The 15,080-nt window shown below is 41.1% G+C and overlaps 1 protein-coding gene and 1 long non-coding RNA gene across 3 annotated transcripts; one reads left to right on the forward strand and one right to left on the reverse strand.

Annotated features, from left to right (window-relative positions):
• The first annotated feature begins 4,916 nt into the window (after positions 1-4,916).
• On the forward strand, positions 4,917-9,664 carry LOC143142243 (CD276 antigen homolog). Of its 2 annotated transcripts, none has more exons than XM_076303021.1 (4): positions 4,917-5,445; positions 7,878-7,918; positions 8,013-8,351; positions 8,570-9,664. In XM_076303021.1, the coding sequence occupies exons 1-4, from the start codon at positions 5,429-5,431 to the stop codon at positions 8,695-8,697; spliced, it is 525 nt and encodes a 174-aa protein (XP_076159136.1). In that variant the 5' UTR covers positions 4,917-5,428; the 3' UTR covers positions 8,698-9,664. The 2 variants fall into 2 exon arrangements, with proteins under 2 accessions (XP_076159136.1, XP_076159137.1); XM_076303022.1 differs by having other exon boundaries at positions 8,573-9,664.
• LOC143142245 (uncharacterized) lies at positions 9,206-11,811 on the reverse strand. Its single transcript, XR_012990914.1, has 4 exons — positions 10,846-11,811; positions 9,949-10,214; positions 9,666-9,710; positions 9,206-9,288 (listed from the first exon to the last, which is right to left on the reverse strand). It is a non-coding gene; the product is annotated as an uncharacterized LOC143142245 (long non-coding RNA).
• Between the last annotated feature and the right edge of the window lie 3,269 nt (positions 11,812-15,080).

The following is a 15,080-nucleotide window of genomic DNA, read 5'->3' on the forward strand; positions in this document are numbered from 1 at the left end:
TGCCTTTAAAGAGTAAAAGCTGTGAATTTAGCACTTTCGTGTGGTGCTAACTTCTGCCGAATACTAAATATACTTTTCAGTGAAAAGCCACAAGGTTGTTTTGCATCAAGCAGATTGGTGGTTTCAAGTAGCCATTTTAGCACCTCTTAGCACCTTCTATGGAGCAAATGACACCCAGTAGTGATAGACTGATACAGATCAAAATAGCTTTATTGATAACAGAAACAGACACTGTGCAAATAGTTATACATACATACATACATACATACATACATACATGCATACATTTGCTGGAGCTTTTTATCCCTTACATTTGTGCCATTTCTGCAACTTCTTTTCAAATAAAGTTCTTGCTGTACGTTGTGAGCCATACAGTTTTCCCTATTATCTCCTTATAGTGCACTTTTAGTATTCATGCAAGTCTAACCTCTACCCTGGGACTTGAAGAGGAACCAAACTTATAATTTGCTTGGTAATAGGGAATTTGTCCTGTCAACCACTGAACACACCTGCTCCTTGCAGACTAGCTTGGGCTTGAGTTCAAGATTAAGGGGGCACTAACTGTAGGGGGCGCTGTGGTGCAGGCGGCTGCAGCATCTTACCCACGGTGGCTTTTCAGTCCCGCCTCATCTATCTTCCTTTCGCTTCACTGTCCTATCTGAGTAAAGGCAAAATCTTCTTATGGATTTTATGGATAATGGAACCGGTAACATCTTCATTAAAGCTGTAATGGTGTACACATATCAATATGTAGGTTCACATAGCAACAAGTACATGGGAAGGCACAGCTGTGGACAACAAAATGGACCAAAAATAATATAGGAAGAGCAAGGTCCTTAAATCATATTATATTTGAAGACAAATTGTTAGAAGATGAAAAAAAATGTTCGCTGACAAAAGCTTGTTGACAAGCAGGGACAAATGCAACAAGGCAGGGGCAGCTTTCCACAGTGAAACATGTTGTATTCTTCCTGGGTCACTGGTCTCCTGATTTGCCTTCTGATACTGTTCACATTACTCACAACCCTACATAAATAAGCAGTAAAACTGTAACAATAAAAGTTCACACAGATTGCTCTTTCAGAGAAGAGTAAAACAGAATAACAGAAAGAACATGGAACATAGGCTTTTTTACAATAGCGGAATGTTTCTTTTAACAGAAAGTTTCACTTCTGCTATAGCCTAGTACATAATTCCATCACGTGGACATTGTAGCCTACGTGCGCAGAGCCGGTCCTGTGATCATGTGATCTTGCACCATTACCTAAGCCACAGCACCCCCACAGTGCAGAGAGTCTAGCCCACATCAGAGCTCAGCCACACAGGCCTGTGTGTACATGTTTGTGTGTGTGTGTGAGAGAGAGTGTTGAACTGCTTTGTTGAACTATTCCTTGTGTGTGTCTATAAGTTTGTGTGTAGCTAAATCTACTATCTGAGCACGAGCAAGCCAATGATAAGTTCAGGAAAGGAATGTATGCAAGATGAAACCTGAGTCGTTAGAATTCCTTAGCACAGGATTTGATTGTCTCTGCAGTTTTTTAGCTGATGCTTTTCTCTAAAATAAGTTACAAAATGAGGAACAACATTCAAGCTACATGGGAAAGAAGAACAAAGGTAACAAAATACTAAAAATAATATGACCAGAAGTACTGTAAGTACCAGTCAAGTGTTGTTGAAGGAGTGGTAGAAGGAAGGGAGAAGTGCAGGTTGTGTGCATGCCTACACGGTATGTGTGTAGCAGTAGGTCAGAGGGATCTCTGAGGTTATGTAGCTGCTGTCTGCAATGCAAACCAAGTTCTGTGGTTGTAAAAGTAGAACGAGAACAGGTTCATCTCTGATCTCTCATAACCACATTTTTAGCATGCTTTACAGACACACACGCACAGTATATGATGCACACTTGAGTGTATTAGGCATTAGGCATCTCACACGCATGTGCATGTTGGAATAGGCTACAGCTAGGCCAAACTGTTGATCATACTTATTACCCTAAACCCAACAGATGACAGACAGAATGTTATGTTTTGGGAATTTATTGGATTTTGTAACCATTTTGGTCCGTAATGGTTCAGAAATAGGCCTAATTCACTTATTGTGTGGTCTAGGTTACAGGACGACTGTGCCCTGAGGAGCCATACATAGGCCTATAATTTTCTCAAATAATTGGGTATTTTCTTGGTATTCTCTTTGTTCAAGACTTAGTGCTTTTGGAGTAGACCTTTTCAGAGAGGGATGTTTAAATTCACATAGACAAGCTCTACGTGGCATTTGCAAGTTAATACTACGTCACTAAGTGTAATAAGACTCTGCGTTCCCCAGGCCTGCTTACAAATAGTCAAGCACGGTTATTAGACATATAGACTATGTGTATGGATGTGTGGATGTGAGGTGGGGTTGCCCAACTCATGTGTTTTTTTAACAGTTTAAAAACTACTAGATCTACATCACCCAATGGCAATAGATTAATGAAAATCCTGTAGAGGAAGTAATGAATGATGTTGGTTAGCCTGATATCTTTATTTGTGTGTGTTCTTTTTTCACTATAGACATATATATATATTATTAGACATTAGAGCTAGCCATTTGCCTTGAATTCAAAAGTTAATTGGACATCCCATAGCTAAATCTGTGTGTGTAATCTGAGCATGAGCAAGCGAGTTAAGGAAATAAATAAATACTACATTAGACTAGATTACCAAGTTGTTATTATCCATTACCACAAGATAAGCAAGATAAGCAAGCAAGGTGATAAGCAAGGTGTCTCACTTCGCAGTAGGTCAGAGGTGTCCCTCAAGTCGACTATTTGTGCCGCATGTCATGTCACGTTATGGCTGCCGGAAAGGGAGGCCTCAGGGCTGCTGAAACAAGTTTTGTAGAACTGAAAGTAGAACTGAGTGATCTCTTACTTACAACCACATTTTAGCACGCTTTTACAATGTGACCAATTTGACATTGAAGTTAGTTTTCGTTCCTTCTGTTTAACAGGGTATACAAATTTCAGCAGTTGAAGACATTGTTTTGTGTCTATTCAGTGGTGAAATGCTGATTCTGGTCTGTTCCTGCTATTTACAGTCAAACATTTCCAAAGGTTTTAGTCCAAAGTGATATTTCTAATAGGAACGTTGCCATGCATCTGCTTCTTTTCATCCAAGTTTTTATCCACAAATGTAAGTTTATCCATAGAAAACCTATTTGAACACTCAACATGCCCTTTAGCTATAAATACACTTCTACAAAGTGTCATTTTTAAGCTCTTAAAATCCTCGTAACCTCTTGTCTGTATTGCCATCTTGTTCATGAAATGTATTTTTTGTAAGTACTTGTACTTATTCCGTTGTTTGTTGCACTTGTCCAGCTTCTGCCTGTTTGTGTACTTTTACTGAAATTTACAATAATAAAAAAAATGCGCAGCACGCACATCAGGAAAATGCAGTACAGTGGTATTAGGTTATACTGGTGGTTGCACGTCATCAGACAATTATTACAATTGTTTATGCCATTAATTGTTTTATGAGCCATATATTTCCTGACCAATGATTTAAAAATGACTTAAAAACCTTAACAACACAAGCCATAAAAAAACTTTAGCCTGCTAAGATTAGGCTACTTAGATAGGCTATTAGCCTATTTTTAACCTGCTATATTGCTGCACCTGCCAATGAGTTTAGTAGCCAATATTCGTTTAAAATTTTAATGGGCTATTAGCTTAAAGCCTAGGTGGAAAAAAGTGGTGATATAGGCTACTCGGCAACTGAATACATTTCTAAGATATGCAAATTAATTCACCCTTACGTCGGACTGATAGAGGAGAAAATGATAACCCATGTGTCCAATAACAGCTCAGTAGGGAGGAGATATGGAGAAACATTGGGTTTGTTAAGGGAGCAGGTTATGTTCACAGTCACAGTCAGATAAAGTGGTAACAGACTCAAAATTTGAGTTAAGTTTCTCACTGGAATGGAAAACCCAGAGTTTCCCTCAAGTCAGGGTTAACAAACTCAGATTTCTAACAAAAGGAATAGGCCCCAAGACAAAACCTTTCTGTGGTTTGCAACACATGCATAAAGCTCAATTCCAATTCAAATGAATTCAAGTGAGCTTTATTAGGATGCCATACACCTTTCAACTGCATTGACAAACATGTGTCTTATAAGGTATTTAGTGACACAGAAAACAACAGTGGGCTAATGGTAACTTGGTGTCAAACAAAAAAATCCTGGAAAAAAAAAAACCTGATAGGCCTGCGCATTTTTTTATGACGTGGACCTTGAAGTTGTCAATTGCTTATAATGAATATTCCAGATATAATCCAGTTTTTGTGTGCGCACACGGAACTTTCATGTGCTCACTTGAGACATGGGCTTCGGAAAAACCTTTTTCCCAGTGAAAACATCATCATTCTGCGTCATTCACGTCACGTAATGTGTGAGTCAGATGTCGGAAACTGGGGCTGGATTTTGCTAACAGAGTTGCCCAGTTAGGGGCTCGTCATCACTTTTGTCGTCACGTTGTAGTTCGTTTGTAGTCCATGTGGCCAGTTTTAATGTGAACTTGGGAATTTGCCGTTTTTGTCACTTGAAAGCTGCATATCTTTTTTTCACAAGCGTCTTACACTATATTTTAAGCAAATACAGTTGCTTATTTAGGATTAGTGAGTGTATGTTTTAACCTTTGTTGTGGCATCCGTGTTTGTCACACATTCCGACGGCATAACACATGGACACTTGCTGTCGGAAAAACAAAGTAGCCACGGGGGCGGCCCTTGTCATTCCGAAGTGCCATGAATGCACCATTATAGCCTGACTCCGCCTGTCTACGTACTTCCGCTCATTTACATTTCCCTACAGCACTCTGCGAAGTCAGAGAGTCTGGTATCCAGGCTAGAGACTTTAATGTGCGCACATGAAAGTTTCACGTGAGCACGTGAAAGTTTCACGTGAGCACATGAAACTAAACTTTAGATTTATTTTTTTTGCTCATGTCACCTCTGTAGCATTGCCATTTGTACTCGTTGTGAATATGCAGGCCACAAGAAGTAATTATGTTCATTTAACATTGGTTCTCTGATATGAACGAAACCACTAGGGGTGCTAGTTTTCACTTTCCCTCCACTCTGCACTTGTTGATTGATGTGACCTAGGCTACAGGCCAACTGCGCCTGTAGGAGCCATACAGCCATGGGCCTGTCATTTTCATGTTTTCAAACATCTGGGCATTTTCTTGGTATCTTCTATGTTGTGGGGTCAAGGCTTTTTGGATTAGGCTACTTTTTCAGAGGGGTACGTTTAAATAGCTGTAGACGGGTTACGTAGCCACGCACGCACGCACTAAATAATGATACGTCACCAGGCGGAATTCGGAATTCGACTCTGCGTCCCCCAGGCCTGCTTACGAATAATCAAGCACGGTTATTATACTTAGATTGACTATGCGTATCGATGTAAGGTAGGGTTGCCTAACTAATGTTTTTGACAGTTCTAAAACTACTACGTCTACACCCAATGGGAATAGTTTCATGTGACAGTCCTGAAACCGCCCTATTGCGGAAGTAATGGTAGCTATTATTGCTAGCTATAGCTAGCTGTTGGCTAGCCTGTTATCTTATTTATTTTGTATTGTTTGTGCCCCCCCCCCAAAAAAAAAGGGCTGAGATTGAACGTCTCTAAAAGTGCGTTACATAGGCATATTATTGTAACATTAGCCTATTCATACAGTAGCAGGCTTAAGTACATTTGGCTAATGTGACGTTAGCTGGTGACTTGTGGTCCCATGGTTAATTCGCGTTAACCTAACACCAAGTTAAGCACACCTTTGTAATGAGTTACTGATTATAAAGAAAAGTAGGGATGGGCAAAGCGAGGCTTTATGAAACACTGAAACGTTTGAAGCAATTGTGCCGAATTGTTCCGAAGCTCTCGAAACAATTCCGACACCTCAGAGCTGTTTATGGTGAAACAAATCTGTCAAATGCTTCGTATTGGAGACGTAGTCTTTGGAGTTCGTGGATCACTGTGTTACCTGTGTTCAGTCTTTGTCAAAAGCTAAGCAGTGATGCCCTTGGTCAATTACTGGATGGGAGACCACATGAAGTGACAATAAAGAGATTCTTATTGCTGCCGCTAGTGTTCTCTAAATAACTTTCTTCTTATAAAAACTCTCGATTTTTGACCATTCTGGGAGTTTAGTTGAAACTGTGTGGTTAATGATGAAGTAAGAAAACATAAACAGATACGATGTGAAGCAATACCTTACGAATTAAAGGGGGCTCGAACCACATTTGAGCAGCCTGGGCTAGGCCTACCGTGCAAAAAACGCCCTCACTAACTACTACACCATCATGGTCATTGCTTAAGGAAAGTCTACACTGTTAATTGAATGCGCGAGCACGCCTGCCGACACTGGTAAAATGCACCGAAGGTTCACTTCACTTTGGTCACATGACATGGGGATTTTGAACAATGTTTCGAAGCAGTGGTCACATGACATGGCTGTTTTGAACCACGTTTCGAAGCAGTGTTTCGAAACACTTGTGCTTCGAAGCCTCGACACTGATTCGAGACGTCGGTTTCGAAAGTCACACCCCTAAAGAAAAGTTAATATACAGCAGAGTATATGGAGTAGTCATGAGCTGAGACCACGGTGATAGGCTTACTGGTATCCACACATGATGTTGACTTAACTGTTTAATTACGAAGCTGTCATTGCATTTTAAAATAGCCATAATAGCCTATTTCATTAACCTAAAATGCTCTGATTTCCCCAAAATTCCACGGCACACTTCGCTTTGCCTCTCGGCACACTACTGAGAACTACTAATTTACAGTAACGTTAGCCATCTGCCCTGAGTATTATAATCTACTGGTCTTATCTGAGTATGAGTAAGCCAGTGATAAGATAAAGAAAGTAATGTATGCTAGATGCAATCCGTGCAGCATGTCATGTCACGTTATGACTGCTGGAAAGGGTGGCCTCAGGGCTGGTAATGCACCACATTTTGTAGAAGACACACATTTTTACCTTTCATTTGAGACCAGGATTATGCTTCTACACAAAGGGGTTCATGTGCAGAGAGCATTTGATTGTCAGTATGCATTTTGGATTACCAAAAGTCCTATGGGGAGTTTCCATAGGCATTTTACAAAACGCATGAGCATACCTTGGCAAATAATGGTCTAAAACACTCATATTTTCATCCTATATTGATCTACTTTTGCACACAGCTTCACAAGACCTGGTGCTAGGGCTCAGTTGTGTTTCTAAGTGATATCAAGTGACCTAGAGGGCTGAAATGTGGTCAGTTCAGAGATCCGGCAGAAAGAAAAAACTAGCCTCTGTAACTCTGTCAGTACATCACACAGTTATTTTGGGCAGCCGTGGCCTACTGGTTATCGCTTTGGACTTGTGACCGGAGGGTAGCCAGTTCGAACCCCGACCAGTAGAAAGCGGCTGAAGTGCCCTTGAGCAAGGCACCTAACCCCTCACTGCTCCCCGAGCACCGCTGTAGTTGCAGTCAGCTCACTGTGCCGGGATTAGTGTGTGCTTCACCTCACTGTGTGCTGAGTGTGTTTCACTAATTCACGGATTGGGATAAATGCAGAGACCAAATTTCCCTCAAGGGATCAAAAGAGTGTATATACTTAATACTTATGCTTATACTTTTGACTGTTTCCTACGAAAACTACAGGTTCTCAGCTTTCTATAGAGGTCAAACATTTGTTGGTAGGCCCCAAAAGAGGTGGGAACAATGCCCTTGTAAATAGGCACAGTGCAATTTCAGGCAAAAACTTGAAATTTGTATTGGAATTCATGTGGTTAACGTGCTTCACAATGTGACCAATTTGACATTGAAGTTAGTTGTTTTCCCTTCTGTTTAACAGACTCCATTTAATAGGTCTCCTATTTTTCCTGTTTGAACCAGGTGAGCAGATCTGTACAAATTCTGGCCTTTTGCATTGTTTTATGTGTCTGTTCAGTGGTGAAATGCTGACTTCTATCTTTCTTCTCTTTTGCAGTCACCTTGGAAGTGCCTGTGGTGGGATATGTGGGAGGTGACGTTGTTCTGCCATGTTCACACAGCGGCCCAGATGCCAATGTTACATTATCCGACCAGGACATCACATTTCTGTGGCGTTTTAAAGATAGTGTGAAAGTCTACAACTTCGTAAGGGGGGAAAGTGTGTCTGACCAACACAAACAGTTTGAAAACAGGGCAACTGCCTCCGCTCCCAAGAAAGGCGACTTCTCTCTCACACTGAGAAATCTGAGTGGGAGTGACCATGGGGAATACACATGCTTTGTTCCTGAAGTTAAAAAGGATCTTCAAAGTCAACATGTACTGCTAACTATCAAAGGTTTGTTGGTACTCCTATGTTTCAGTGTGAGTTTTGTTTTTTGCAAAATACTGCAATAAAAATAGTATTTCTCTCATTAAAACCCTATCCACACACATGTGGCTACACACACATCAGTTACAGTATAGTACTAGGCCTACATACTGTAATATTACAGTGTAGTTACTTTGTCCATAAACATGATTATCGTGTATAACATTTTTTGTATTTTTTCTAAGCAGAGAAACCGGCACCAGAGCCCAAGGAAGGTAGCCCTAGAAACAGCAGCATGAAGATAGGTCCACAGAAAACTGTTTTATTATTAATATTAATGTTGATACCAGGCCTGATTTCCATAGTGCAATGAAGTAAAGAAAAAATGTTGTATTGCTAATAGCTGCCTACGGCTTGAATAGAAGCATCTTACATTTTTCTCAACTGCCCAAACTGGTTTCATGCCCTATAATCATTCACATACACACACAGGTTAGTTTCGTGGCAGGGGCAAATATTTGGACTGTCTGTAAAAGTTTAACTGTCTTACCATGTAGTACTGGTTAAACATACCCCTTCTTCCTGTTTGTTTTCCCAACTGACCAAACTGGTCTGGTGTCTGGAAATATTCACAACAGACAGTGGCATATGAGTGAAGGTCAAATGTTAGTTTGGGTGTTGGAAAATTCAACTCTGATATTGTTACAGTAGGATGTCTTTTTTGAAGTTTTTGCACTTGGTGTATTGAGATTGAAGTATTTTTATGTTCTTCCAACATTTGCAGTGCCTTATGCTTGTATGCCTAAAATAATGAGTAAAAAATTGAGTTGGGAGAAAATTAAGTTAAAAAGACATTGTTGTCTTACCGTGTAGCACCAGTTAAACATACCTCTTCTTCCTGTTTGTTTTCCCAACTGACCAAACTGGTCTGGTGTCTTTGGACTTGTACAGAACACACAGTGGCCTGTATGAGTCAAGGTCAAATGTTAGTTTGAGTGTTAGAAAATCATTAAGCTCTGATGATATTGTTACATTCAATAGGATCCTGCAATGATATGTGCTTGTCTGTATGTATCCTACTCTTCAGACTTGGAATCATGCTCAGGGTGTCTTTTTTGAAATTAAAGTGTTTGCATTTGTTGTATTATTTGGCAAATGCATTGACTTTTGAATGATATTATATATATGTTTTCAAACATGCAGCTCACATGGGCAGTGCCTTATTATTTTATTGAACCCTTTCCAAACTTTAAGAAAAATGTCTCTCCATGCTTTGTGGCAGATGCTGTTATTGCTGATATAAACAATTGAAGTGAAGTAAATTGGTTGTAATTTCCTCACCTTTGTGTCTTTTTGTTTTTTTGTGTGCTGTCCTCCTCCCTAGTTCTGAAAATGCACACATTGCACACTCTTATAAAAGTAAAGCTTCATATAGTGACGAGGAGGCAAGGGTATAATGATACAGGAAGTGAGGAAACATATACATTAGGACATGATCTGTATGTATGTAAGTAAATATACATGGCCATTGAAGCATGATTCTGATTCTGATGTCATACATTTTGTTTTGTAGGCGTGTACAGTCAAATTTCCTTCAGGATGACTAAAATATATCTTATCTTACCTTAATGCTGGTTGCTGCTGATATCACAAATGTTCACCGGAATATCATCATGGCAGCATCACAATGAAAAGAGATATAGCTTTAGCCTATAACATAAAATGGTAACAACCAGCAGGCAGGTATGCCTGCCTGTTACAGCCATGTTCCGCAGGAGATGGAGATACCAGTGCGATCGTGAGGCACAACATGATGACGATCACAGCTTAAAGCTGGAGGTGTACTTGTAGCTGTAACTTCCTGGGTTGCTCTGGTGACTGAGAAAACACCTACATGCAGAGATGTGGGGGGAGGAAACCACAAGTGAATACAGACAGAAATCTGTTCTCACTTCAACTTTCTTTGTGCTTATGGCTTTTACTCTTTCCTGTTTTTTCAACATGCTTGGGTGGAGATGCAAGAAAGTGAAGTCAGTTCAGCTGAGCATTTTCACAGGCTAAAAATAAGTCACAAAGTACTTTAAAGGTCAGTGATCTAATATTGAATCCACTCACTGTTTAAACCATATTTATACCCTATCACTCTGACTGATCAGAGGTGGAGCACATGATCTCCATATTAAATTTCTGCTTGAATTCAAAGTATCATTTCAAATTATTCAATAGGCTACATTTATACTGTATAATGATGAGACTGGACGGCGAAGTAATAGCAGGTCATGTAAACTCCTTTACTAGTGAAACCGAAACTTAATGCATAGCCTACATCAATGCATAGACTTATGGGTAATGTACCGCTACACCTCCTCCTCTTAGCTAAGCAGCATCTTTTTTAGAACTTTTTAAGTCTGTATTCTTTTATAGACCATTAACTCATTTCAAACATTTTCTTTTATCAAATCATTTTCAACTCTTTCCTGACATCAACTCATCCAATTCTAATTGTTATTTATATGCTAACCTTTTTATCACAACACATTTCTCTGGAACTCTGCCTGACTTGGTGGTGGCTTCAGAGGAGTTCCCAGTGGCTCTCAGGTGGATTCTGTTTCTCCTTAGAATGCCCTTGTCAGTTTCTACCAAGTATGACCTTGGCATGTTCGCAGTGCCTAGAACAGTCCCAGGAGCTTTCTCGGTGGTGATCCACACATTCTGTCCTGAGGTGAGCTCTTGAAGTGTTCTGGACTGGTGGCGGTTGCTTGCTTACGCCTTCCTTCCTCATCTTTCCTGTGAAAAGCCTCTAGGTCAGGCCATTTTGGTGTGAGCTGACTTGTAGGGATGTGCGCAGGTTTCTTCATTATTAACTACGCAGGTGAGTATCCATGTTTTAATGGTGTGGCTCTGTATGCTAAAAGTGCTCTAGTGCGGTCAGTGTCCTACTTCAAAGACGCTGACTGTCTGCACTGCCGAGGGCTGGTGACGTGTGCAAAGCAGCTCTCTTTCGCAAATGTTCTGAATGTCTCTGAAGAGAACTGTGGCCCGTTGTCATGATGTGCAAAAGCCTCCTTTACAGCACGAACAGTAGCCAGATGATGTGACCCTGAGCTCAGCCACCTCTATATATCGCGAGAAGTAATCGATAGATAGATAGATAGATACTTTATTGATCCCCAGGGGAAATTCAAGAAATCGATGATGAGCAGGTGGGTCTTGCTTGCCCACTCAAACGGCAGACATACCGAGTCTCCCGCACATTAACAGCGGCTCCCTGACGCCCGCAAATTAGATAAAATCTCCCGGAATCTAGAGCGATCGATCAAGAGCGCGCACGCGAGACCTAGACTTCAAATCGCGAGTGCATCTGAGTGTAGCGCTGTCACTCCCCGATGTGAGTCGCTACCGGATGTGAGTCGCGCATGCGTCACTTTGCTACTTTGCGACTACCAGTGCTGTTAGCCACAGAATAATGACATTAGCCTACACAGCAGTAATGAATTATCAGAGACGGTTGATAAATATGTATATTAAGGATCTTTGGTATTATTTAGCGTAAGGCATCACTTTTTCACGGCATGATCTCTAGATTAGAGGCTGAAGTAGCCTGCTAGCGAGAGACTTCTGTAATATCAATAAAAATTGACCTACATAACGAAGTTTGTTCACTGCTGGCAAGTAAGTAAGCAATCAAGCACAACAAAGGCTGTCACTTGAATGGCGTTTGCTAACGTTAGCAATCAAACAATCTTAGATAGCTAAAACGTTTTTGAAACAGAAAAGTGAATTATTTTATGGATTTCAGTCGGATCCCTTGGCGTTATGCCGTAAAACAGCATGCGCGACTCACATCGGGGAGTGACAGCGCACACGACAGGGGAGAGAAAGAGGGGTGGTGGGTACGTGTGCCTGAGCGCATCCAAGACAGAGAGCATCCTGATTGGCCTGTTTTGCTAAATTAACCAATCAGTTTTCAGTGTAGGCGGGCTTTTTATCTCTTTTTCTCCCAAACTTAATCAGTTCAGTGTATCTAACAGGGGCGTCATGGAGTCAGTGCCCCCCCAAAAAGGAAAATGTAAGACCCATTTCAAAGTGTACCATAAGAGTAAAAAATAATGATAGGCCTAGTCTTGCACGCTGCACTGTTTGCAACAGTGACTTCAGCGTTGCCCATGGCAGGTTAAATGATTGCAAAAGACATGTTGAGGTGAGTTTAACTAGGCCTATACATGAAAAAGACATGAAAAGACCAAAAAAAAGACCAAACTACCAAAATGTACATATTTTATTTTCACAACTTCTATCTTCCTTATTTGGTGTATTGAACCAACATATGAATCTGTATTTCAGTTTCTAAATAGGCTAAAGTCTTTTTTTTTGAGGGGGGGGGGGGGGGCTTTGTGATACCTCCCTGAAATGACTTTTTGCAGGTTGGGATGTCTGAAACAGCTTCATAAAAACCTTTTGCCCGGGCCTGTCCGGGACTTGGGACTGTATGAGGGGCTCTCTGTACTGTGTTCTGTATCTCTGACACATTTCACATCTGTCTACTGTCTCTCGAATTTGTGCAGAGATACCTGGCCACCATACTGATGTTTGAGCTCTGGCACGGCATTTGGAGATCCCTTGGTGACCCTTCATGGAGTTTGTGCATTATGTCCCCTCTGAGTGTCTGAGGGATGACTATCCTTTCACCTTTCATCAGAAGGTCGCCAGCGAGATACAGCTCTGCTCTGACTTGCCTGTATAGGGTGCAATCCCTGAACTCAATTTGTGTCTCTGTGGCCATGCTGTTTGACAGTAGAGTGCCACCGTTTTGCACGTCTCATCAGTTTGTTGTACTTTCTTAATTACTTACTTACTTACTTTCCGTAGCAGGAAGTGAAGACACAACAGCATCCACAAACACCTGGACCTCTTTTTCAAGCTGTAGGTCGTTAGCTGTGAGTGTCACTCAGCGGAGCTCTGGACAATGTATCAGCAGTGATGAGGTTTTTGCCTGGCACGTGAACAATGTCGTAATCATACCTGAGGATTCTCAGTCGAAATCTTAAAACTCTAGGAGGGAGTTCATCTAAACCTCTGGTGCTCAACAGAGGGACAAGGGCTTATGGTCAGTCTGAAGAGTGAAGTGCAGCCCTTGCAGATAAGATGTTAGTCTTTCACACGCCCACGTTACCGCCAGCGCCTCCTTTTCAATTTGCGCCTAGCGCTTTTCTGTGTCTGTCAGTCTTCTTGAAATGTATGTGACAGACTGCCAGGAATTATCAGCTTGCTTCTGTGTGAGTACTGCACCTATTCCGTATGGTGATGCATCCGCGGCCACTTTTGTCTCTGCTGTATTTGAGTACTGAGCAAGCGCTTTTGGTGAGCTCAGCCCACTTTTCAGCTTTTCAAAAGAAGTGTGCTGCGGTTCATCCCAGACCCTCATTTTTCTCTCTCAGTAGGTCTTTTAGTGGCACAGTGATGGTCGCCATCTGAGGTACAAACTTTGACAGGTAGTTTGCCATGCCCATAAGGCGCCTCACGTCCTCCACACATGTAGGCTCAGGCATCTGTAGGATAGCCTTCACTTTGTTTGGATCTGGCTCAATTGCTTTTGAAGACACTCTGTGCCTGATTTCAGCTGTTGCATTCCTTGTGTCAAGCCACTCTTGAACAAGAGACAGCGTCAGAAGCATCTCACCTGGGCTAAAGACAAAAAGGACTGGACTGCTGCTGAGTGGTCCAAAGTTATGTTCTCTGATGAAAGTAAATTTTGCATTTCCTTTGGAAATCAAGGTCCCAGAGTCTGGAGGAAGAGAGGAGAGGCACAGAATCCACGTTGCTTGAAGTCCAGTGGAAAGTTTTCACAGTCAGTGATGGTTTGGGGTCCATGTCATCTGCTGGTGTTGGTCCACTGTGTTTTCTGAGGTCCAGGGTCAACGCAGCCGTCTACCAGGAAGTTTTATAGTACCTCATGCTTCCTGCTGCTGACCAACTTTATAGAGATGCAGATTTCATTTTCCAACAGGACTTGGCACCTGCACACAGTGCCAAAGCTACCAGTACCTGGTTTAAGGACCATGGTATCCCTGTTCTTAAAAACTTGCCTGACCTTAGAACCCCATAGAACATTTTCTGAGATACTGAATTTGGGATTTTAATTAGTTGTCAGTATAATCATCAAAATTAAAAGAAATAAACATCTGAAATATATCAGTCTGTGTGTAATGAATGAATATAATACACAAGCTTCACTTTGTGAATGGAATTACTGACATAAATCAACTTTTTGATGATATTCTAATTATATGACCAGCACCTGTATCAGTTGTAGAGCCCAACCGATAAAGGATTTTGAAGGCCGATACCGATACAAATATTTGTTGATTTAAAAATCCGATATTCCGATATATCGGCCGATATATATATATTTTTTTCAGAAACGCGCAACAAAACATTAACAGATTTCCCTAACATTAGTTATTTGTAGTTATTTATGAGTATTGACTAAAATAATATGATAATGCATTTAAAAAACAAACTTGTTTATTTAAAACTTGTTTATTTAATAATTACAACAAAATATTTAACTAGACTGCATTTCCGGCGGGAACTGCGAAAGTGTGCTGGCCCTGGTCCGGTCACCAACGTGAGCAGACAGTGACATACGCCATGCTGAACCTGGCTTGATCCAAGCATTCTAACAGTGCCTTTCAGTGTTGGAGCAGTGGCAATACCTCAAAAGCTCTATTCAACTATTGCCTTGCGGGGTGAATG

The sequence above is a fragment of the Alosa pseudoharengus genome, unplaced genomic scaffold (genome assembly GCF_046254945.1).
Source record: "Alosa pseudoharengus isolate Yale_2024_CS ecotype anadromous, Long Island Sound unplaced genomic scaffold, YU_APseudo_1.1 YU_APseudo_1.1_scf_24, whole genome shotgun sequence".
In the NCBI taxonomy this organism is placed as follows: domain Eukaryota; kingdom Metazoa; phylum Chordata; class Actinopteri; order Clupeiformes; family Clupeidae; genus Alosa; species Alosa pseudoharengus.

What these genes read in the sequence shown, in the direction of transcription:
- LOC143142243 (XM_076303021.1), top strand. An exon ending in ATTTTTCCTGTTTGAACCAG is followed by an intron (nt 7,919 to 8,012) that starts GTGAGCAGATCT and finishes TCTCTTTTGCAG; the next exon opens with TCACCTTGGAAGTGCCTGTG. An exon ending in TGTACTGCTAACTATCAAAG is followed by an intron (nt 8,352 to 8,569) that starts GTTTGTTGGTAC and finishes ATTTTTTCTAAG; the next exon opens with CAGAGAAACCGGCACCAGAG.